This window comes from Hippocampus comes, unplaced genomic scaffold (assembly GCF_001891065.2).
Source record: "Hippocampus comes isolate QL1 unplaced genomic scaffold, H_comes_QL1_v1.1 scaffold64, whole genome shotgun sequence".
Classification (NCBI taxonomy): domain Eukaryota; kingdom Metazoa; phylum Chordata; class Actinopteri; order Syngnathiformes; family Syngnathidae; genus Hippocampus; species Hippocampus comes.
In genome coordinates this window covers 161298-186904 of record NW_017842053.1, presented here as the reverse complement: position 1 = coordinate 186904, position 25607 = coordinate 161298, and the positions used below count along the sequence as shown (strand labels likewise).

Here is a 25607-nt window from a genome sequence, read left to right as displayed (position 1 = left end):
TACCCGGAGAAAACCCACGCAGGCTTTCAGAAATATTTCAATTGCAAGCATGCTCATTGAACTCAACAAACATGTAACTCATGTCACTTTAAATACAAGCAGGACTGAACAACTTCATCAAATATGTGCTGCTTATCGAAAGTGAAGGTCTGGGCGTCCCGACAAAACTAACTGCAGCTCTGCCTACCTTTTGGTTTTAATATACAGCTTTCTATAGTTGATAGATGACATTTCAGACTGAGTAGTCTGGTCTCATTTGAAATTGTTAGGAGTGGGTCAACTCAATTTTCCAGACATGCCCAAATATGTGATTAAATCAGTGAATGTGAAAGCACTTGTGAGATGCCTGCTGGTACTACAAAGACAACACAGGACAGCATGTGTTTTTTTTTTTAATGCAAAGCATTTCACCTTTACTTGAAAGAAGGTAATATACATCCTGGGGGAACAGATAAAGATACACTATGCAAAGGGGGGGAAAAAAAGATCATTCACAATATTTTTTTTCAGGTTGCATCGAGAGAGAGAAATAAAGAGAGATAGCAAGTGTCATTATCTACAATTTGTTAGCGAGAGAACAGTGAAAATCACACACACACACACACACACACACACAAATTGGGTCATTATCTTTACTGTATGGTACACTGTAAAAAATGTCCTCCAAGAATGCAGTAGTCCAGATTTTCATCCTTAACAAAAAAAAAGTTATTCGATGTCAACTGCAAGGCATACATTATAAATAAATGTAAAGAGGGCAAAAGGGAGGAAACAAAAGAAAACAAATACTACAAGCGATAATCCACAATTCCAGCATAGCTGAAATAATAAGTGGCCTTAAAAATCCAAACCACTGGGGAGCGTGGCGACAGTTGCGTTTTATTATTTTATAAACCAAACATATTGTAGATTCTTCAAGATGGCCTGTCCGCTTATTGTGTAACACTTGAGGGATTAAATCAAGTTAAAACTGCTCTTTAACCATTTCAGGTGCATACAGTTTCCCATCCGTTTTTGTTCTGTTGCAAATCAGAACACACTGAAATTGAGCAGCGGTGCATTTGTTTGTTTTTCAGTGAAAAGGAACAACACTATCTCGTAGTTGACTCCAACTCAAAATGTTAACATAATGACGGTTTGGGCTTGCAATTGTTGTTAAAATCTGAACGTGGGTGGTCGGCGTGGCGACGGTGAGGGCCTTTTCAAATGGAGTACATGTTCTTAGTGGTGGAGCCGCTCTTGCTGGACGTGTCGTCGTGCGACTGGTAGCCCAGCATGGCTTTGCTGGGGATGCTCAGAAGGTCCTTGTAGGTTTCCCTGCCGAGGAGAGAAAACTGAACAATCAGGCCGAGGCCGCTGTCTTGGACTCACTTTATTTTCCCATTAGTGTGTTTAAAAAAATGAAACAAAAAAAAAAGCAACTGGCAACATTTGGTTTAGCCCCAATGCATTTCTAATCAATAAAACAAACAAAATATAGAATATAGACGAGGCAAGTAAGGAATTGTTGTCTTTCATGTTTTTTGGGGTGAGGTGCGGTGTCCAAATATTACTTTGGCGCCCTCTGGTGGCAGCTTGGTGGTGTTCGGTTTAGTTCATTGACAGTGTTGATGGCAAAATGTTTCTGCATCCCCTGCCCACGCAGTGGCGACAAATAATCGACATCGTCCAAGTCTAATGACTTCATACCGTTTGAGTAGACTGCTTGGGCGCATATTTATTGACCAATTTGTGATGACGCCACGGTTATTATGGTTACCGAAAGCCCACAAAATAAAGAAAACGAATATTGGAAAAAAAAAATTGTCTATAAGGGGAAAAAAACTAGCTGGAACAACATCACGTTTTTCAAAAAAATAAAATATAAATAAAAAAATAATAATTAAACCCCCCCACCCCGAAAGCTCATGTATGAAATTAATTCACAAAAACCAAAATAAAGACATTTTCACTGGTTTTATTTAGTTGGACAGACTTAAAATGTAGCTTCAGGTACTTATCGTCATTTTATTTACAAAAATGTTTTTTGGAAGTCTTAGTTTCCTGGTTTTCGTGACCTCTAATAACCTTTGATTCAGACGCAAGTGCAGCTTATGCGAGTGTGAAAGAAACCAAAACAAGGTTTCGGCTCACCCGATCTTCATGATGGCCTCCCGGTTTTGGCAGTTGCTAGTCCAGATGGCTATTTTGTCCGCTTTGTGTCTGACGTTGACCACGGCTCCGCACACGTCATCGCTCGCCTCGTCAAACGACTCGCCCACCAAACACAGGAGCTGCGGAAACGCACGCGCCGTCATAAACACACACGGCACATACGTCAGCGCGCCCAGCGGGGCCTCGACTTGTCAGTTCCTCAACTTTATGCACGGGATTAACATTGTGCCTAAATGTCGGGAAATACCAAACGGCGCTCGGTGCGCCCACTCACCGTCTCCATCCAGTAGCGGTCGAGGTCGTTGTGCCGCTGGACTTTATTGAGTGTCATCAGCCAGCGCCCCCCCAGTTTGTTGCGGTCGTCCTCCCACATTGGCTTGATGCCGTCCTGCAACGTTCGCACAAGCGCGTCAGTCGCAAAAGCGGCAGATTTACGGGCTTTGTTTGGTAGGAGGCGAGTACCTTGAATAAGCAATAATCACAGCCATAGACGAGCTTGCTGGGCTGCTGTATGTGGTTGTATAGTCTGGAAGGAGCCAAAAAAAAAAAAAAAAAAAAAAAGCCTCAGAAAGTGAAAAATGCTCTTTGATGGGAGCTCCGGAATGAAATTGACCAAGGTACCACTTGTACAATCATGAACTGATTTCTGCGTATTCTCTGCTGAGCTGCTCAATACCGACTCAATTAGACGTGTTTCTGTTTTTGGTTGGAAGGGTTGTTCCTGTTTCATTCGCGGACCAAGTCTGACTGACAAGACCATCTTCCTGGGCTAAGAGAAAAATGACGGCACTCAGATGAGAGGCGGTCTTGGACAAACCTGTGTGTTCAGGCAGTGCTAAAATATGACGGAAAACTGGTCGTATCCGGTTCCGAAACAATTTTAGGGTGGAACAGAGTCTTTCGATTGCTATTATTTGCCTTGGGAAATGTTTAGGAAGGCGGCATTTCTGCTTGGACGAGATTCGAGTTCTTCTACCGGGGGTTGCGTGCGCTGCTATTATTTTTTGTGGCTGCTCAATGATTCATTTACAAACAGCCACACATTCGCAGACAATTCTGTTGGAAACTGGTAGTGCCGTAACGGATCTAAAGCAGCTTTTGGGGGCGGTGCTGCTATTTCGTTGAACAGTAAAAGCGTTCAGTTACCACTGGTGGTGACTCATAGCATGATGATGGATGACCAAGTCCTGTACGAGCTAATTTGCAGTGAACCCAAGACACTTTTACTCCTCTCACATTCTTTAAAAAATATATAAATAAATAAAAAAATACTTGTGTACTTTTTCACAACCCCTATGTACCGGGATATTTTTATATAACGTGACAAACGGTAATTTTCATTGTACCTACGCAAGTATAACACGAACCTACGATTTTTAATGAGGATTTTAGGGAGGGGGGGGGGGAGCATTTTATACATGAGAGATTACGATATATGTGATGTTACTAATTGAAGATCAGTATGTATGTTTAATACATTTATATACAAGTGTGCTTCATTTTCCTTCATCTTAGTGTACAAGCACAACAAAGAAAGAACAATTTAGGTCAAATATATAAATCGCAAAGTTTTTTTTTTTGTCATGGGGATTGGATCATTTTCCCAAATTAAAGAATGAATGAAACGTGTTCTAGCGTGGGAACACCATGCTGTCCAATTTCAGGGAGGAGCAGTGATAGAAAAGCTGATTTGAGTGCACAGGAAAAGAATACTCACGCCCAGAAGTCCTCCACTGTGTCAAACTTGGAAATGAGACGCAAGTTTTCCGTCCAGCTTTTGCTTTTGTCATTTTTGAAATACCACAGGGCCCATCTGAGGGAACAACAACAAACAGTCAGCTTTCACACAGTTGTGGCAAATAACTTTTGAATGAATTAATGAAGGACCTAATGGGCGGACACGCTCTCAGAGTCAACTCGACAACGTCTCACGCCTTCAACATTGGCATTGGCCAGTGTTGTTCCCAAGCACCATGGGCAGCTGACGAGAGCGATAAACAGGGGAGGGGTCGCAAGACGACAATGCTGCCAGAACGCATACGAATGCCCGGCAAGAGTGAAAAGCGCAGCAAACAAGCGCGGCCTTTGTTTACGGCCACTGAGGTGATTCTTTCATTTGTTTGGGAGAGTGGGCGGGGCCAGCGGGGGCAACGTGGGGCCATCAGCTGAACTCCGTGACTCCCCTTAAACATTCATATAAGTTGTACAGGGGAACCGGTACCTCATGGAATATACCCTCCTGTCTGCAATCTTAAAAACGTGACCCCCCCACACACACACACACACCCTGCAGCCAAGCCGTCAACAGTGACAGGGTAGACAGACGCCTGTTTGTGTACACCCTGCAACAATGGACCAGGCGCTCAGACGATCATGATGAAAAAAAATAAATATCAATCAATCAATCAATAAGCATGCCACCCGCTTTTGATAATGCTGCACCCAGAATATATCTGTCTAATATTCGGATATGTCTCTTTGAAAGCAACACGCTTGCCATCGAAAAAGCTTCTCCTGCCATATTTTCACAACCGAAAGGCACATATCAAAGTCTTAAATTTTCTCCCAAATGGATGGGGCGCTTAATAATGTGTATGCACCGAGTTCCAAAATCTGTGAATGCTGTTGCGTGACTTCGATGAGGGTTCCGCTTGATTGATGTTGTGTCGACAAGCTGCTTCTATAGAGGCGGATATAACAGCATGCGGACGATAGCATGGCATGTGCATTTACATCCCGAAAATGGCACCTACGAAGGGACACGCTAACGAAGCACAGTTTAAAGTGCAAGCTGTCGATTTCGCGGAGGACCATGGGAATCGAGGAGCCGCGAGAGAACTCAAGATCCACTAATCGATGGTGCCTTGGTGCTTTCGTTTTATGAAACGGCAGCATCTCTCCATCCGGGCAAGAGCGACCGTGGCGCAGCAACATCCATGCGATTGCAAGGAAAACCTGGCCATCTTCTGCTACTACTGCAGTAAAAAGTGCAATGTTCTGTGTTACATTCAATAAAGATGCTTTCTTGGAGATTTTAATCCTTTATTCTTTAATCCTGACTTGGTTTCCATTATCGACTGCTCTCGCTACCAATTCCCACATTCTGACATATCTGCTTAGGCTACGGCAAGCGATGTGGGACATACTTCAATAGATTTGAAATACAAAAAATGGATTGCCGACAAACACATCCAGCCCAACTGCATCACCAACCAGGACGAGCGAGGTGCTGCTCACTTTCGTCATCCTGGTGAGTCACACTGTCGAGAAGAAGGGGACCAAACGGTAGCCACACACACAACGGGGCGCGTGAAGTCGGCTTGTACTGTCGCAATGGGTTGCCACGGCAACGGACACAAACGGCCAAAGGGAAGTTGCGAGCGACGTGGGAGCGATGGCGAACGCAGGTTTACTCAGACTGGGCGGCAATGCCGAGCGAGTGACGCCACAATTTGTGAATGGATTGAAGAGGATTCAGCCACCGTCTGCTTGCGCCGTTCGAGCTTTCCCAAAAACCGGCCGGCATCATTTCCAAGGAGCCCCACGGCAACAAGACTGACTGTGACGTGAGGGAACCTGGCATGTTTGATTGTGAACTTGCCCAGATGTTTGTTTCAGATACAGAAGATTAGGACTTGGATGGATTTGAGGATGAGGATTGATTAAAAAAAAAAAAACCCATAATAGTAATAATAATAACTTGAGTACATTGTTGAATGTGAATGTATACTACCGTATTTTTTAAGCTAGCATACGTTTTATGTTTGTAACCCAGCCGCTGGGGGGCAGTGCCCTCCCCTGGGGGTGCACTGTTCCCCAGTGCCGGTCCCAAGCCCGGAGAAATGGGGAGGGTTGCGTCAGGAATGGCATCCGGCGTAAAACTTTTGCCAAGACGACCATGCGAGTTGGTAGGACGGTTTACAGGGGCGGATGGAAATTACTGACTCGCTGTGGCGATCCCTGAATAGGGTTGTGCCGAAAGGAGAAGAAGAGGAAGAAGAAGTACGTTTTATGTTTGTGTTACATTTTATGTTTATGCCTGCGTCAAATAATACAATGCGTCTTGTGTATGCGTTAAATGCAGGAATATAACCGGTAACTTACACTACGCTTTTTAGTACAGTGCGCCGGATGGTCATGAAAATATGAGCTTTATTGGGGTTGCTTCTCACATGTTTTCATTCTCACCTGTTTTGCAAAGGGTGTTTGATGTACTGTTCCTGGTTTGTGACTTGGCTGTCGCATTGCTGCTCGTCAGTTTCGGGTGCCTTCTGCATGGAAACAAAAGGAACAAAAATTCATTGGTGAGCGTTGATTAAAAAAAGTGTCATCATCACTTCTTTGTAGCCTAAGAGAGTAAACCACCCACCTTCTGACCAAATTTTTCACGAAACACTTTGGTTGAAAAACGCACTTTTGATCAAGAAGAGAAACATTCTAGATTTCATGTAACAACTTGTAACCATGTATAAAAATGGAGTACGCTGTCATCAGGTCCTGCATTGCAAATAGAAAGGGTTCACTGTATGTGAGGTGTTGGACAGACTAGTCAACCTTACTTCACTAGAATGCCCCTTTAAAGTTTGATGTCACTAGCATACAACACAGTGCTAGTTTTCTTGATTAAAAATAAACACTAAAACATTAATTTCAAGATAACTAGTCAAGGTGCGTTGACTTTCCTCGAGTGCGTTACTCAGCTTTATTCAACGCGTCCCTCGCCTTAAATGTCAACGTGTAACTTTAAAGACCACTAAAAGGTCGAAATGAGGAAACTGATCAAACGAAAGTGCCCAAACCCCAAAATTCACCACAGGAGAATAGTCAGCAGAATTAACTACTTTACAGCTGATTCGAAATGATCTACAACACTGGCTACTCTACACCGGGTAATTCCAGAAAAATACGTTCGTGAAAGCCACGACTGTTAACGTTGCTGCAATATTCTTTGTCGTTAATGATTATTTAATTAGCCTTCAGAGCTAGCATTACGGCTAGCCTAGCTCCAAGCTTACATATTCACACACGTGTCACAATTGAATAAACGATTTAAGACGACGTTCAGTTAAATATTATTTAAGTTGCCACGAAAATGTAGAAGCATTAACATTTAGAACAGGTAAGCCTACTGTGTGCTTTTATTTCATCCGAACAAGTCACTGAATGGAGTTTGAATGATGCGACGCCCAAGCAGCCAAGCCTCCCTTCCCTGCCGACAAAGTGAGCCACTGGCTGGATGCTAAATGCTGCTAACAGCTATCCACGCCAAAAGACGCCCTTTGCGACCGACGTCTTTGAATATACTCGAAGCCATTCCCACTGTGTGATCCTAAATTACAAAGTGGTCAAACACAGAGGGGATGCAGTTATTTTTAGGGGAGTGGATTTTCTGAGTTAGCACTTGCTCCACTTACCGGTTCCGATGTCGCCATCTTGACAGTAGAAATTGTCTGCCCGTTAAGCCCGCTGCGTCACACCGTAGCCACTCGCGTACGGAAGCCTTTACTACCCAAACATAGGTGAATAGCTCCACAGTAATAAATCGTAAAAATTAATTTGCGCAAATGCCACTTAAACATTAAATGAATGTATTATTATAGTTATTAGAGGCTAACGATCATGTTTATAATTTTATTATTATGATCTAATGTAATTATATCATTAATTTGAATAACAAACTGGTACCTTGGTCTATATAAAACGAAAACCTAAATATGGCCGTCAGGCACCAGTTTATTGCCGCATTAAATTAAATAAATTACTGCCACCTGCCGTATTAAGTAAAATTGAATGCCTATATAAATTAAAAAATGGGTATTATAAAACCTTGTGTCCAATACAGTTTTGTTTTTATTTTTTAAATCAAAATATTAATTTGATAGTAAGATATCAATCTAATCAGTTTGACACAATTTCAAAATGACGTATTGTAATTTCTTTAAAAATGTCTATTTTAATAACAGAATTTTGTATATATGTATCCATAATATTTTTCAAGGTTAAAGTCAATCTCATCATTGGTTCTGGAGTCACAGTGCATCAAATTAAGTGAGTGACTCATCCTTACACACCACGAGAACAAAGTCCACAGCATGAAGTCAAATGTTATTATCCTACATCAAGCACTGTATTGTTTTGTGGGAATAAACGTTAAGCGTGGGCTATAAAACAGATCCTTACGGAACAAAATAAAAGCTGAGCATTTATGATACAGTAGCTTATAAATGCAGTTGCTTAAAAATGCGACAAACCATAAACAGAATATTATGATTGAGTCCAAAATATAAATATGACTTTATTTCACAATCCCAAAAGAGATCAGACATCCAGAAAAGAAATGCAAAATTTAGTCTCTTCTCAAGTCTAAAATGGATAATTATATATTTTTTTGCCACACACAGTAATTCTTTTGCAAAATAAGCAAGAGCATCCATGTCTACACACAGTACAGTAAAAACAATATAGTTCACATACATATTTACACAGCATTTAAACTAGTAAAACGTTTCTTCCCCCCCCAAGTTTTTTTAATGCTGGTGATAGCTTGTGGTTGATGAAAAAAACTCTCTTGTCATTTTGTGATGTGAGCTGATACAACATGTTTTTTTTTAAATGGGGTTACCGGTAAATCAACTGATTCCAAACATTACATTCATTTCATTGTGTGTTTGTTGTTCCGGAAGACATTGGAACTGGACTATGATTTGCATTTAACTTTAAAAATACACCATGATCAAATGTGTGTCACAACAGCATCAAAACTACTTTTGTGTAGACTCCCAACATATTTTTATTTATTTTCATTTTAGAAAGAGCACCATCCGTAATAAGTATAAAACCAGGTTGAGTCAGTGAACTAACTTGTCCTATTAGCACCAAGACAGTTACATCACAAGTTGTGTGACATTTGTGCAGCTATTTCTCTCAAGTCCTTAATATGACGTTTTGGATTTTAAAATGAAATAAAATCACATTATTTAGACTCTGTCAGATGCTGTGGAGGAAATACGAAATTCTCAAAAACTCCTTTAAATGGATGATGGGCATCAACAAAAGCTGAAGTGAAGTCCAACATTTAAAAAATCAGCTAAGATGGTGGAAATCGGTATCTTTGCACCCCAATTTTTGGATGCAAATACAGTAAAAAAATTGGCAATATGTTGGCCTATGTGACAAATAGAGGTTTTAACAAGCACCAATAACATGTACAGCGAGTCAGAAAAGGTTCCAAAATCCTATCACCCCAACTCCAATAATTCAAATTTTCCAAGAAAGTGAACATACATAAAATAAGTGCCGCTCATAATAAGCACTTTTTTGTTGACGTAAATTAAAATTACTCTGAATGCTAAGTGTTTAAAAAAAATGTATTGACACACAAAAATAATTAGGCCTAACGTTTGGGACAAGTGTTCAAGTGAGGCTTGAGGAAAAAATGGGGGGAAAAAAAAAGTGCTTCTTAGCAACCTTCCAGACAACAAATCATTTCTTTCATTCACAACAGAAACCAGAGAAGCAGATGTGTGAAGCCATTATGCTACATGAGATCATCCGTAGTAAAATAGAGGCATGAGATATAGTGTGTACAGTGAGAATGGCACTGAACCGGAAACGAAAGCAAGGTACCACTGTCATTCTAATTCGGATGCAACTGGTTATCATAGGACTCTTGCAGTAAACAGGCTTAACACCGGGAATTAAATAGAAATGATCAGAAATAAATAATCACGTTTCTTGTTCTTTATCGTGTGTACACATATATACCATATAAACTGTATATATAAAACCAGTAAAAAAAGAAAAAAAAAAACGTATTTTAAAATGCTTCAAAGCACCATCTCTTTTATAAACATAAAACTCACAGTTAAAACAAAGGGGAGGGGGGGAGCCCCAAATATTTTAGTCTTCCCTACCGAGGAAGACGAGGGAGCACAAAGGCGAGCCGTTTGAGTATTCATTCGATCTCCAACAATGACTGTCTTCCTAGTCAAGTAGTTGTTTTTTTTTTCCTACCAGCTAAGTTGGAAGACAATTCAGCCTTCCGTGACTGTATGACATTTCTGCACAACAGTTGGACAACTTTGTCATACTAGTAACACGACTACATGTTTATTTGTGAGGAAAAACTGTACACTAGCTTAAGGTACCCATGTACTCTTTTTTTCCTTACTGGTAGAATGACTGCGTCTTACTAGGAATGTTTTTTTTCCACTGCGAGTCCCACTTCTGGCTTACTAAAACCTTAAGATGGATATGAAGTATATCAAATAATGCTCCAGGGGTTTTATAAGCTTCATATGCCAATACCATACGAGAAGGGAAAAACACAACTAGTAAGATACAGTCATTCTACGAGTGCACAGATTTTTTTTTTAAATAAATTATTTTATTGTATTTGCTTCACTTTACATGTAGTTGTCCTACTAGTATGCCAGAGTTGGACCATCACGTCAAAAGACTTGAAGGTAAATATGAAGGAGATTGAATAAATACTCAAGTGGCTTTTGATAGACAGGTATCAGAAGAGCATGATTAAAACCAGTTAAAAACAAAAAAAACAAAAACAAACAAGATAAGCAGTCTCAAGTTGATTGAGGTAAGGCATAAATAAGCACAGTGCGTGTGTGTGTGTGTGTGTGTGTGTGTGTGTGTGTGTGTGTGTTGACTATGTCCAGCTGTTGTAAGGACCCGTCACTTGTGTGAGGGCGTAAGGGGACACGGTGATGACCCCATCCCTCGGTAGCGTCCACGTTTGCCGCGTGGGGACGTCCCCGGCCTTCCATGCGGCCTGCCCGTCCGATCCCGCCCCCTCCTCCATCTGCCTTCCTCGTCCACTCCCGCCTTCCTCCATCCTCAACCTCTCCTCTTCCTCCTCCTCCTCCCTCTCCCGCTCCCTCTTGGCCATCTTGGCATCCCACATGGCCATCCCGTGGCCTGGCTCGTTGAGGGACTTGTGCTGGTAGAAGACCAGGGAGATGCGCGTGGGGTGGCGGCGGTCGGGTTTGAGGATGGGCGTGGTGGCGTGCAGCTCCCGCCGCGCGCACTCGATGAGGATGGAGCCGTGCGCTGGCGCCACCGCCACGCCGCCGATGTCGTGGTCCAGGAAGTTGTGCTCGCTGTCCGACCACACCTCCTCCTGCTTCACTTCCTCTTCGAAGCCGTGGAGTCCGTTCAGCCTGCTGTAGAGGCCCTCAGAGGTAGGTCGAGGGGAGAAGGAGGAGGATGGAGGGGTGCTGCAGCTGGTCGAGGGTCTCCGTGGCGGGGAGAGCGCCTCGTCGGGCTCACGTTTAAAAGAACACGGGAAGCCGCCGGGGTAACAGTTCACCACGTCGTTGGTGGTCTGATACGGCGGGACCGAGCGGCTTGGTCCGAACGGGAAGCTGGGCGAGTGGTGGTGGTGGGTGGGGGACACGAGGTCCCTCTGTTGGTGATAGTTGCTGGTGCTTTGACTGTAAGTGCTGGCCTGGCACCGGTCCACGCTGGCAGGGCGAGGCGATATTTTGTTGTAAAGGGCATGTTGCTCTGTTTTGAAAGCAAAAAAAAAAAAAAAACCCAGATGGATTAAAGACACTGTACTGAAAGTCATTTTTATTACTTGTTTCTAAAGAGGAACCTTAATTTAACGGACCCGGAACCAACAAAGTCCGCATTCAACGGAGAGAACAGAGTGTCGATCCCACACCTTTGTACAGTGCCTGTGAAATTCAATTCGTCCTAGAATTTGCCGCGATTCGCCACAGCGCATTTGAACACACAGACCGACTGGCCACGTGTTTCCGGCATGCGCTGCTCTCTTGTCATCGATAAACAAGACGTACAGTAGACTAGAGCAGGATAAAAAGCTTAAAAGCATGCCTTGTTAGCAGGGATGAACCCCCCCCAGCATTAACCAGCATGATCTTGCTAGTGTCCCCAGCAAGAGCAGCAAACAAAACAAGATTCAAACAGCTGAACCTTCGGTCACTTTGCAACCTGTTCTATGAAGTGAGCCACAGCTGCCCATCAGGGCCGGCATGTTGCTGTTGCCCCGCCAAGAGCCGGTGATAGCTGGTGACCAGTTGGTCTTGCTGCTGTCATCAGCTACGAAGGGTAGCTGTGGCTCAGTTGGTAGAGCAGGTTACCCAGTCACTGAAGGTGATTGAATCTTGGCTGTGTTGTTGTGCCGTTGCTTCTTGTCATTAGTGGCACCAGCAAGACCAGCATCCTGACTGCAAATTTCCCCAGTGTGGGACAAATAAAGTTTATTTTATCTTATCTTATCCTGCTGTTGCTCTGCTGGTAGTTGGTGACACCAAGCGAGACCAGCACAAAAACACAAAATTGTTGATTATGTTCACCTGACTGTGAGCCACTGAGCTAGCAATCAAACAAGCTAGCGGTTGACAGGCAAAGGTTGGCTTCAGCACCCACGCCCACACAATCCTAAAGCTGGAAGTCAAGCGCTATTATTCATCACTTTCGAGCCTTATTTCATATGATTCTCTTTTTTAATTCATCATAATTTAGCAAACTAAGCAATAATATTGTCTGCGTTGCTCTTTCGGGTCAGGTTGATTTGGCTTGTAAATGTCATCGTTACTTCCTCTCTCTGTGTCACCTCCTGTCTCTCTTCGTTCTGTCCCTGCTTCTTGTTCCTGAATTCCATTTGCCTCTCCTTCCTCATGCAGTCCTTTTTCTACTGTGGCTGAGTCGTGGTAGATCCTCTCTTGACTGACTAGGACCTGCCTCAGTGTCATCAGGAATTGTCTGCAGGCCGGGAGGAATGTTAAGATTTGAAATCTTATTTTCAAAGTAACATCATGCATAGAAACAACAACAAAGCATTCCACCGACAAGGTTTCATTTTACATTGATGGTTAGGGTTGGAGGAGATGTAAAAATTTAGACTTGAGCCATGCGGTGGATCAGCATCATGGTCATTTGACATGTTTGTATTCATAAAAAGCTTGTTTTTTCCTCACATTTTGGTTAGAAACCGGCGTTTTTGCTACAAGCAATCCATCGGCGACTTGTGAAGAGAAAAAGCGAGAAATTCATTTTTCTGGTGAAAGACTTTCGACTCTTGGTGGGTTTGGTTCTAACAGTGTCACAGAACAAAATATTCCGTGGGTTTTGAAAAATTAAATTCAAATTTTTGGCAATGGCTGGCAATAAACCGCTGTCAGTGAATGAGGTAATACACAATAAACCTTTTTAGAGGGACATCAATTACTCAGTTTTTTTTTTCCGCTGTACAGTTAAGAATGTAAACACATGAAATTAACAATTTGTCCCTCTCTCCACTTCACCGATTTTAGGCTCATCAATCTTCCACACTGTACGAAGTGAAAGCGATCTGTAACTTGATCAACGACTTACCACCTTTGGTCGGGGTTTCTCGCTTCACTTTAGCAGGAGTGAGCGGGATCAAACCAAGCTTCTTCTCCAACTTCTCAGCTTGAGCTTTCAAACGAGCTTCTTGCCTCATCTTGCGGGCTGATTTCACCGGCTCAGCTAGCAGACGCACCTGACACGAAACAGACAAAAAAATAAAAATAAAAAAATAAGAGTCAAATTCACAATTTCATTGCGTTCTGCGTGCCATGGCCACGGCCGTAAGCGATTTTCAATATCTGCTTACCTCTCTTGGGAAGGATGATAGAACCTGGAGGGCACCGGTTTGGATCTTGGCCCACTGTCCTTCAACACGACCAAACTCATCCCTGTCGGTGATCTTGTAGAGCGGAAGAACGTGGAGCTGCTCGTCTTCCGGTATGTTCCGAACCGCGCGGTTATCTTCCTTTGTTAAAGTGCAAACCTGAACGAAAAACAAGGAGAAGTGTCACCAAGCGAAACAATGAGCTTTGGAATGACTTGTAGCATCTTGTGTCACAGTGGTGCCCAACCTTTTTTTTTTCACAGCGGACCTGTTTTTTAAAGTAAAACTTCTTTCAGACTCTGATGATCAATAAAATATATATTTTTGGTCCGGTTTCTTTGTGTGGCCCGGTACGGAGTGGAGACAGCGGCTGCAGCGTACATAATAACTCGCTTACCACAGTGCTGCCGTTATTCATGTTGTGGTTGTCCTTGTGAGCATGCGCACAAAAATCCACGCAAGCCGTGACTCCTGAAAACGGACGCCCCTCCCTCCAGCCTAGCCGGCAGGAGTCCCCTTTCTCCTCTTGTTCCACCTGGAAAAGAAATGCAGGAACATTTGGGTTGAGGTGATGACAAGAAGATGAGTAGTGGGATGAATGTCATTTACAAATAAATGAAAAAACAGTAGCAATCATTGTGTAGTAGACCCAAGTATACTGAAAGCGTGAGGGAGTAAAAACTAGGTCGGAAATGTGAAATAAAAGCGTTTTAGGTTTTCGTACCTGGTTCTGGAAGGCTTCGGGAGCGAGGCACTTGTACAGTGGTGCAAGGTCAGTGGCAAGACTCTGGAGGTTTTTCTCTACCTTCTCCTCCTGCAAGTCATAAAGATTAGCTATTAAAACCGGATCAATTTTTTTTTAGGTGGTACAAATATGAGAATCACTGCATGGCAAATTTGAATGGGATTTTTGGGTCGACAGAACTCTTACTACTGCAGTATCAGGATAATACTGTTAATCGTGATTGCTTTGGTTATGACAGCAGTGACGTGGCAACAATCCCGTACCTGCTCCCGGTAGTCACCAAGCAGGCGGAATTTGCGTGGCACTTTGCTGCGGGCAAACTTGCAGCCATTGAAGTACATACTCCACGAGCAGCCGAAGGAGAAGGATGCTCCGCAAGTATCCGGGTCCAAACCCTGACAGGCGCAAGTGCGACTGTGAAGGGGAAACAAAAAAGGGGAACAGGGCAGAAAGTGGTGACTGAAAGGCCGACGTATAATGCCAACATTGTATTCGGAGGACACGCCAATCAATGATAAATTAATACGTAATGTCCCGTTCTGTAGTCTGTAAATATCACAGACTCGTCAACACTTTTATTTTATTTTACATGGGCAGCACACATCAGACTGCTGTTGTTGCTCACACGACGGGTCGTCCATTAGCATGGACGTTCCTATTTATCAGCCAAATAAAGAAATTGTGTTTTATTAAATAAATGCAATTAAGCCTTCCGCCTTAGCATATGGTTTAAATGTAGCTTCAGCGCTTACTCTTCATTGAGGGCGCAGCGTCGGCTGGTGGGCGAGCCGTATTTGAAGAGGGTTTCTGTGAGCTCCTGGTAGAGGTGGTCCGCTACCGCTCGCGGGATTCCCTCCCAGGCCAGGATGAGGATGACCAGCACGGCGGTGTCACAGTGGTGCCCTGGCCGCTGCCGCACTAAACACAGCAGCTTCTCCTCCTCACTGCCTCGCCGGACAACCTGTCACGTGATCGTATACACGCACACACACGACTGCCATTATTATTGCCTTATGGGATTAAATAAAATTATATATATACTGTATATACATATGTATATATACATATATACATACATACATACACACACACACACACACACACACACACACACACACACACACACACAGTATTTATGCATGCTTGCCACATACCCATTTAGCAATTGGACATCCCTGGGAGCTCTTTCCTTCTTTTCCAGTGTAGACAACAACTTCCAACCTCACCGCATTTCCCTTGGCGCCATATCTGCGACACAAGTATGCAGATGACCAATTGATATTTCACTCGGTACACCTAAGTGCCAAACTATGGGGCCCACGGGCCATAATCCAGCTGCCCACATTGTTTGATGTGGCCCGCAAAATCATTGTTTGCCTTCTGTTCAAAACTTGCCATAGAAATGTTAATTAAAAAATGCAGGAGGAATTATTTTTTGTGGTTGATTATTAAGGTTCCCACACAGAACATACAGCTCTGGTAAAAAAATTTAAGAGACCCAAAAAAAGCCACTGAAAACTGGCGCTGTCACAACTCTTGGATATTTGAACGCAGACTGCAGCAACACACGTAGACAGACAAACAGGATCACAATACTCACGGGCATATATTTTTTTATCCTTTGTGAAAAACTATTATAACTGCAGCTTACTGAGTCACTTACAGTTGCTGTGAAACTTTTCTTTGTTTATTTCTGCATGACTGTATTATACTGCCCTTAGGTGGCCAAAGGTTTGATTCATTACATTCTGTTTAATTAAGTGTCACTGCCTTGCACTCTAGCCACATGCCTCTGTAAACAAACTCAATACAGCTAAGCTACTGTCTCGCCACTATACACTGTTTGGTCCTGAGGACAACCCTAACTACGACGTGGGCGAACTGAAAACACATTTGACACCCCTAACCCAATGAAGACTGCTGTTTTACACAGTCTCTTATGTCGGTTACATCACAGTTTTCCTGTCCCAACATGTCGTGTGTGTGTGTGTGTGCGTGTTTGTGTGAGTTGTCAAGTGTGTGTCAGGTGCACATGCTGAGCGTGCTTCCTTTTAATGGAAGACTCCTTGGCGGTGACCTTGCCGCATTCCACCAAGCCCGTACTTGACACGCTCAGCATGTTCGGCGGTGAACACGCCCACACACACATCCAGCTAAGTCATAACAATAATCAGAGAAGTAGTCGGAGTAGTAGTAGTAGTAGTAGTAGTAGTAGTAGCAGTGGTAGTAGTTGCACTAGTATTAATATAGCAAACTGACTGAGCATTTATTTGATTTCTTACGAGCGCATTGAATTATGAATGAAACTAGTGCGCTGGGAATAAATGCTGAAATGGGTTCACGGCAAGCCGTTTGAGCATTTATTCAAGTTCTTACTAATGCGCTGAAATATGAATGAAAACTAGCACGCTGTGAATAAATGCTCATGTAAAATGCCTCGTTTCCATGAATTGTATGACTCGTAAGTACAAAGAGTACATGGGCCTTAAGTTTGATATCAAGAATATGGAGTCAGTGCTCCACCAACAAAAGATAGTAGTGGAACAAACATTACTTATAAGACGGTCATTCTACTTGTGCGGGATCATTTTTCTACTTGTACGTCGGTATCGAGAAAAAAAAATGCTCAAATGGCTTTTCGATGGTAGCTTGCGAATGGCAAAAGATAGTAGTGGAACAAACATTACTTATAAGATGGTCATTCTACTTGTGCGGGATAATTTTTCTACTTGTACGTTGGTATCGAAAAAAAATGCTCAGATGGCTTTTGAATAGTAGTTTGTGAATGAAGGTACTTTACCTGGTCTCCATCAGTTCCCTCACGGCTGCAACACTGGGTCCTGCTCCAAGGTGAGTGTAGTAAGGACCTTCTTCCTTTTCACTGATTTGGTCTGCGGGGAATAAAGAATTTATTTTAAATCCATCTTGACAGCAGCACACACAGCGGTATCACAATCAGATAACTAACTGAATGTTGAGAATTCTGCGGAGGGTTGTTTGAGACCAAACTGAACGAATTCTGATCCGCTTTATCCTCACAAGGGTCGCGGGGGTTGCTGGAGCCTATCCCAGCCGTCTTCGGGCAGTAGGCGGGGGACACCTTGACCCAGTTGCCAGCCAATCGTAGGGCACACAGAGACGAACAACCATCCGCGCTCACACTCACACCTAGAGACAATTTTGAGTGTTCAATCAGCCTCCCATGCATGTTTTTGAAATGTGGGAGGAAATCAGAGTACCCGGAGAAAACCCACACGGGCACGGGGAGAACATGCAAACTCCACATAGGGAGGCCGGAGCTAACTGCCAACATTATGGTCATTGGAAATGTTAATTCATTGAGGGTTGCGGATGAAATGGCGCCTGTCCCAACTAACTTTAGACCATAGGATGGGTACACCCTGGACTGGCCGCCAGCCAATCAAGGGCAGATATCGACTAACAACCCTTCACACTCATATGCACGCCTACAATTTAGTCTTCATAGAGATGAGGGCTACACTGCAACCCTGAACAGTTTGGGTTATTTAATGGACTTTTATGTGATGCTGCAAAGGCGCATTGCAAAGCTCCATTACAAGTGCACCAAGAAGGAGGAGGAAAGCAGAAACTCAAAGATCAACTCCCTGGTCGCATCAACTCACCCACACATTGACAGCAAGGAAGATCAGACAGCTTTTTGGAGGGTGTGTTGAGCAGATTCTTTGTCGGGGTGTCCAGAAAAGCCATGGGCGACTCCAGGAAGCTGTTGACGCTGTGCTTGGATGGAGTCGACTCCGCCGACTGGCCCGCGTCTCCATCAGCAGATGTAGACAAGATAGTGACAGGCCCCGACCTCTCCAGCTTGTAGTAGCTCTGCTGGCTTGGAGGCGGGGACTGCCGAGCACCCAAGAGGCCATTAGCGGGACCAGGGTAGGCGGCGAGGCTGAGGTCAGCAGCCCCGGGATCAGCACCGTGTGGCAGCCCTTCGTAGAGCTGCGCTACCTGAGTTAACAAACACCTTTCCTGCCCTGGTCCTGCGGCAGGATCGTGACGGTGGAGTGGATTGTGCAGATAAGACAACAGCTGGTTCTCAGAAGGTTGGCCATCGTTGGTCCTGTAGTGGTGAGTCTGCGCGCTGTGATGGATGAGTTGCCTTGCTTCCTCCTGGGCTTCAGCCAGGTATCTCTTCAGGTCAATCTGAGCCTGAGGAAGAAACAGATTCCTTCGATGGGCAAGACCTGATTTCCCAGATAGGGGGGTTTTCTTTCCTCTGCTTCGATGGGAGGCATCTCCATTGGCCATGCGTTTTGAGAGAGGGGTCCTGCGGTTGATTCCCTCCTGAGGTCCCTCGTTAATCTTCTTCTTCCTGGGCTTTGAAGGAGTTGTTTTCGCTTTCTTTACGGGGGTCTTTTTCTGACCGGGGGATAACTGCGAGTGGTAGTTGTATTTGATAGCCGACACGGGGGTCCCCTTCATATGATTGCCCTCGGACGGCTGGCTCTGACGGGACTGGATGATGAAGGCCAAGTCGGCCAATTGGGCTGCCACCTCCTCCTCGTCTCGGTTCCTCATCGTCTTTGGTCTCTCCCGGTCCTCCCAAAAGTGACGCTCGCGGTCTTTACCGAGCTGCACGCTGCCGGGATGCAAGTTGTTGTATTCGGACTTGATGACACGGGAACCGAAGCCTTGGTACGTCCTCCTGCAGGGTGCCCCGTTACCGTCTCCTGTGAAGTCAGTCGGCCTCGAGCCCTGGCAACGCTGGATGACATTACCCTGTCTGGCCACAGGCGGGTGTATCACTGATGTCTGGTGAACCGGTGAGCTAATGACCGAGACTTTGTTGTAGCGGATTGGCGCTGCTGGTTTGGCTTCTTGCGTTGAGGTCGCTTGCGGTGTGACCGCAGAAACATGAGGTTCGCCATTGCGTTCGTCTTCAATAAACACTGGTGTGCGCTGAGGTATAGCTGCCAGTTGAGTTAAGGCCTCAATGGCGATAGCCTGGTCAAAACTAAGATTCCTCTTCTCTGCCAAAGACTGCACGCTCGGTAACAGGTCGTTTGAAGGCGGTTCACTTTTGATAGTCTGGGGAGTCCTCAGTAAGTCACTCCTCAAGTCCTCGGATTCTTTCTTGATTAAGTGCAAATCTGGTGGCTCCGTTTTGATGCGGCGAAAAGCAGAAGGACGTGAGCTGAAGAGTTTCTCCTCCAGCCCTCGCCTCTCCGTGACAGAGAGACACACCACCGCCGCCAATGTGGACAGAGGGTCTTCGCAGACGTCATCTTGGTCACTAAAATGTGCGGCGATCGCCTCTTCATCCTCCTCCAGTTTGATCCTCTTCAGTGGGGCCGACGTGTCATACGGAGAAGTCTTGGGTCCGTTCTGAGAGGGGATGCTGTCGACTATGCTCCGTGGAGGCTCGGAGGCCATCATAGCCCTGTGGTATGCAGACTTCAGGTCAGTGTGACACCCGGCGGTCACGTTAGCACCGTTAGGTTTCGTCGGGTTTTCTGAGGAACCGTTGAGGAAATTCACAGAAGAGCGTACATGTTGTTGAAGTGCAATGTTGCCCAGCTGCAGCCCGAGCTCTCGCTGAATAAGTGCCGGCCGTCTGCCGAGGTCCAGGTTGTGGCGAAGCGCGTCGGTGACGGGAGGAGTTTTTGTATGTCGTACATGGCCTTCCTCCTCCTCGTCCTCCTCTGCCGCCGTGTGGGGGACATCCATCTGAGCCTCCCCTTTGCCATTGAACGACTCACTTTCTGGAACCACCTGCGACAGAAGGAGAAAATAAGAAAGTGGTGAGTCAAGGCAGTGTGGTGGTATGCGTGACTCAGCATCAGTCAGGAACACAACACAACTCCTCTCAGCACGGCGAGGGCATCTGCCACCTCCACCATCAAGACGGTTGCAAATATTGTGGCAAACAAAGAATCCAACCACGAGGCAACAAAACACTCGTGTTCAAGGTTTCAATGGGAGTTCAGCCGAAGAGTTTTGCCAGACAAAGGCTCCTGATTTCATGATTGGAGTGAAGCGAGAGTGAAGAGGTTGCAGCCCTGCCAATAGTAAGTGTGTTTCGAGTGTGAGCATGCTTTTGCGAGCGTGGCTTTGCACTGTGTTTTGCAGACGCAAGCCACACATGCGTACAGACATGCGCCTGTACCCGAGCACGTGTATATTTTCAACCCCCGCACAACAGCAGGCCTGCATGAGAGAAGCGCACAAATAGTTGGGTACCACTCTTCAGTGGATTTTTCAGGTTATCCATACTTAACCCTTTCAGGGACAGTGGTAACTACAGTGGCCATCTTATCTTGTTATCGGGTTGCAGGGTGCATGAAAGGGTTAATTTAACCGGTTCTATTTAAAAACTTAACTGTACTTTCTGCACCTTACTTTGTCAAAATGGCCAAGTGCCCGTTTGAAGTAGGACTGTCGGTGGAGAACTTTATTTGCACAAAAAAAAAGAAATAAAAATTGCATAAGGGAGAAGCGACACGCACGTCTGCCAGCTGATATGTTGACACAGATTAGTTACGTGTTGGCAGCTGAAAAAAAAGGGATTTGAATGTTTGTTTCAGTGTGCGGCAGGGGATTGCAATATGAAATCTGATGAAGCAGCGTGGTTTTGCGCCTCTTTTTGCATGCAAGAAACGCCTCTCAAACTATCAGTCTCTAACAGACTCAACAAATGTCATCAGCAGCATCACCACACCCCAATCAGCCAACTGACCAGACATTGAACCATTGCTGTAAAGCAGGGGTGTCAAATTCATTTTTGTCGCGGGCCACATTGTAGTTACGGTTTCCCTTGCAGGGCCGTTATAAATTTTGGGAAACCATATAAATGTTTAATCACCTTCACATATTACATACACAACGCACAACAAATTGATGGATAACTAGTTTTAAAATCAGAAGTCAAGAATAATGACTGTTATTGTGGATTACACATGACAATTTGACATTTCGGTACAGATTTTTGCAAGGATCATGGAAGTTGACACACATGATTTGCTTTCACGGGCCACATAAAATGATGAGGCAGGCCGGATCTGGCCCCCGGGCCTTGAGTTTGACACATATGCTTTAGAGGTTGAAAAACTCTGTTTATTTCTTATTGTTGACTTTAGCCTCGCTTGAGCGATAAATCCCAAATTGGCGGCGAGTTGATCTGCATCAAAGGCTCAGAGACATCCTGGACTGGACAATAACAATAGGCCCAAATTTAAAGAGAGGAAGAGGTTAGTGGAGAGGGGAAAATAAAAAGTTCCCACGTATGATCCTGACTGGGGGGGGGGACAAAACAAATTTTGGCTCATTTTATTTCTCGAGGAAAAGAGCATGAAAAGCAGGACACGGGACAGGAACCAAAGTTTAGAGAGTTCATTTCAATCTGGATTATGATACCTGTGGAAGCATTCAACATTGCTTGTATTCCAGGATACATGTTGCACACTGATGTACTCACAACTTGGGACTTCACATGAGCCCATTGAAAAGGGTATAAAAGGCGTACATGATTCCACACGACAGAGGCCCAATGTATGCCACCGGATATTCTGTAATTGTGACAATATGATTATATCGCTGAGTACCATAGCAAGTCAGGTTTCACAAACAGCATCATAAACAGTTGCCTTGTCCTAACATAACCTCAGACGCAAACCTCAGAGGAACGCTTGTAAAAAGACACAAATGCCCATAACACTTCAGACAGATTGTTGCATCATATTTTTCATAAATTCAGTACAGCCCTCAAAGGACTTTATAAATAGGAAATGGTCGCTGACAGGAAAAATTTTGCCGAAGCATTGCCGTAAATGTTTGGCCTTTTTCTTTACCACGCACAGACGCAGGAAGAAAGGATAACATTTCAGCTTGGATCCGGATAAGCAAACCATTACATTGTGTTATCGTTATGGAACCTCAGATTCCACAGCGGACGAGTCCTCTTTTCCTTGTTTTTGTTGGCAGCTGGCAAGCGGTTTGTAATGTGCATTATGACCACCTCGAGCTACAGTTTGGCTACATTTCACACACACTCTGCTGTTTGACAAATGACTCGAAAGCCATTGCCATATAATAATCCAATATAGATAGAAAAGAATTCAAGATCACATTCACATTTCAGAGCCTTCAGTGAACTTAACGTGACTTTTTAGAAATGACTTCATCCTTAAATTTCCCCACTGAAATGAGTTGATGGGCCATTCATCTATTTTAATGTGTTTTTAATAAAGAAAGGCATCACCATATTGTGGAAACAAATAAACAATAGATAATGCAAAGAAATTTGATTCCCCCCTTTCACTCCTGATGGTGTCAAAATTGAAACTCACGTTTACCTCAAAATTTGGCACACAAAACAAAGCAACAGAAAACATTGTGACGGCTCATTACTTGTAAATTCATCATGTCTAGTTAGCTGAAAATAGATGTTTTTAAGTCCTGTTCATTTTGTGTCTTTAGTGTTCCTAACTGTAGCTTGTTTAGGTGAGAGGAAGTAGGCTCCAGGCAAGAGGAAGTCAGAGAGTGAGAGATAGCAGGAAAGCTAATTCTAAATATATCGTTGTTCCTTGCCAAAAAATGTTTGCTGTGTTTTATATCCACATATCATACTATGTATGGAATGCTTAGTTACAGTAGATAACAAGAGATTACATTCATGAACGCATTGGCTAAGCTAATTTTAGCATTCAATTTTAATTTACCATGAACGTTAGCATTAAGATAGCGGCGCTCTCGTATCACTTCTCTGTATGTTAAATGTGTGTTTGTATGTCAGTGTGCTCAGCTGTGAAGCATTTTATGAGATAGAAAACATATTTTGATGTTGTTCTACTTTGACAGTGATTCCTGACTTAAAGAATGACATGGAAACTTCAGCTTCTTATTTGAAACCTGCTGAGCTGTGTAGCAGCTATAGGAGGGTATATTATGTAAATTGGGGCATTGCTTACAAAGAGGTATCGTTAGTGTTCAATTTTCCAGTGTAAATTTGTCTGATTTAGACCCTTTTTGAAAAAAATGTTTAAATACGTGTGGCCTCCCAGCAACGCAACTGCTGATGCAACTCTAATCCTGGGATAACCTTTGGAAGCGGATAAGGAAAGATGGGCAACACACAGGGAGGATGGTGCTTAGTTTAAGGGAGGGGTAGTGAGGGGAGGGCGGGAGCGTGGGGGGGGGGGATTCTGCTTGTCACAAAAAACTGCTTTCAATGACAAAGCACTGCTGGCCGTCTTCCAACGCTGCACCAGTCGCACGCGTTTGTCTCTCTGTATGCTGTGCATCTTTGTGTTCGATATTCAAAGCTCACATGAAAATGAAGCCTGTGCTTTAAATTCTTCTCCATTTGGCCTTGCGATGAAAAAAAAAAATGTTTTCCTTATTGTGGGTTATAAATGCATTTTCATGTGACCACATTTAACCAGCAGGTCTCTCTGGGGAGCGGGGTGGGGTGGGGTGGGAGGGGGTGTGGGGGGTTCTGGATGCTGCCTTTGTGTCTGTCTCGGGTCGCCTACAGTCACATGCAAGGTGATGAGGCCGTTTGATATCATTGATAACCGGTTTAAGGTCCATGTCCTCATATGCTCTTTGTCCTCGCGAGTAGAACGAACTGGGCACAATAGTAGAATGAGTATATCTTATTCGTAATCCTCTTCCACTCCTGCCTTTCATTATTGTATGGCATTTCTGAAATCTGCACACTACTAACCTTATTTTTAACATTTATTCGATACCCTGAATATTAGTTTTAGGTCATACACTCGTATGTTCTTTGTCTGCTCCAGTAAGACAATGTGGCACACTAGTATGACTATTTCGTCATCATGATCTTTTTTTTTTTAACAATATCGTGAGTTTTTATACAGTCATGGTGACCCTTTTTTATATCGCCAACCTACCCACAATATCATGATAATGATCATATTGTGAGGTTCATATCCTGATAATATCCTATTTTAATGTTTGGATATTATTACATCTCAATGTACTAGTCGGTCAAAAGTGTGCTACAAGTCATTCTGCAAGTGTGCAAAATTGTTTTACGAAGGGGGACAAAGAGTGTACTGATACTTGAACCTCATGCTAGATATCAAAGATATCAAATAAATGACAGTATCCTTGATATCCATTTTAAGGTCCATAGAGCCTAAGCTGGATATCAACGATATGATAGAAATGCTCAAAAGGTTTTCCTTCTGAGTGTGATGTTTTTACATGGGAACAAATGTCTCCATTGGCTGCCCCTTGGAAAACTCCTCTGCTTGTCGAAGCGTTTAAGGGTTGACAAAACACTTGAGCAGTTGGGATTGAAATCTTTATGCACGCTGAGAGAGGAACCCTAGCAACAGTGGTGTCACAGACGCTTGAATCCTCACAAACCTCTCTCTCCGGGCGACGTGTCTCCAGGGAGGTTTGGAGTGTTTCTCGACTTGGGCTCGCAAACAAACACGCATCACGTCGTGTGAGAGGTTAAATTTATGCTACGCTAAAGAAAGCGTGTTCCCCCGCCCCCCCTACCACCTTTCCTGGCTGAGAGTGGAAGTTGTAGCGGTTTCTCTTTTCTGCACACGTGAGACTTTTTCTTCATTCACTTGAGTGCATTTCCTGCCTCGGTGATAAAGAAAAAAAAAAAAAAACACCACCACGATGTTGAAACTTTAAAGTACCAGAGACCGCGTGGGTGAGAAGGCGGGTGGGGATGAATACTGTTATCCGACGTGTAGCCCGACAAATGACCAGTTAGGATTACAAAACATGCTGAGCTTGCCAGAAAAACAGCAGGTGCACGAGTACGCCTCTCGAATAAGCGTCTCTTGAAAGTAACGCAAAATGACGCGGGACAAGAAAATGGTCCCAAGACAAAGCGTCGTCGGCGTGAAGTCCTTTTAAACCCACCTGGAAATGACAAGCCCCAACACCCTCAAGGTCCTCAGCCAGACTGAAAACCAGCTTCCAAATAAAGCACTCCAATCAGCTAAATCCAAGGGATGAGCTCAACTGCAGCTAGACTATTGACCACTAAGTCACACACTCAACCAGCCTTTTTTTTTTTTTTTTTTTTTTCCTTTTCTCTCCTGG

The 25607-nt window shown here is 44.0% G+C and overlaps 2 protein-coding genes across 3 annotated transcripts in view; both read right to left on the bottom strand.

Annotated features, from left to right (window-relative positions):
- Positions 1 to 385: 385 nt before the first annotated feature.
- On the bottom strand, positions 386 to 7675 carry eif4e1c (eukaryotic translation initiation factor 4E family member 1c). Its single transcript, XM_019859887.1, has 7 exons — positions 7569 to 7675; positions 6343 to 6425; positions 3872 to 3967; positions 2617 to 2680; positions 2429 to 2542; positions 2134 to 2273; positions 386 to 1317 (listed from the first exon to the last, which is right to left on the bottom strand). The coding sequence occupies exons 1-7, from the start codon at positions 7584 to 7586 to the stop codon at positions 1203 to 1205; spliced, it is 630 nt and encodes a 209-aa protein (XP_019715446.1). The 5' UTR covers positions 7587 to 7675; the 3' UTR covers positions 386 to 1202.
- Positions 7676 to 8424: 749 nt separating this feature from the next.
- Positions 8425 to 25607, bottom strand: part of tet1 (tet methylcytosine dioxygenase 1) — a 34975-nt gene continuing 17792 nt past the window's right edge. Inside the window, exons 3-12 of one of the 2 annotated variants that reach the window (XM_019859813.1) lie at positions 18182 to 20285; positions 17338 to 17428; positions 15692 to 15785; positions 15290 to 15498; positions 14801 to 14951; positions 14517 to 14606; positions 14190 to 14327; positions 13775 to 13951; positions 13513 to 13660; positions 8425 to 11676 (exon numbers count right to left, since the gene is read on the bottom strand). In XM_019859813.1, the coding sequence (XP_019715372.1) occupies positions 10820 to 11676; positions 13513 to 13660; positions 13775 to 13951; positions 14190 to 14327; positions 14517 to 14606; positions 14801 to 14951; positions 15290 to 15498; positions 15692 to 15785; positions 17338 to 17428; positions 18182 to 20285 (4059 nt within the window). In that variant the 3' untranslated portion in view covers positions 8425 to 10819. The remainder of the gene's footprint in view (positions 11677 to 13512; positions 13661 to 13774; positions 13952 to 14189; positions 14328 to 14516; positions 14607 to 14800; positions 14952 to 15289; positions 15499 to 15691; positions 15786 to 17337; positions 17429 to 18181; positions 20286 to 25607) is intronic. The other variant, XM_019859814.1, reaches the window with a different exon arrangement.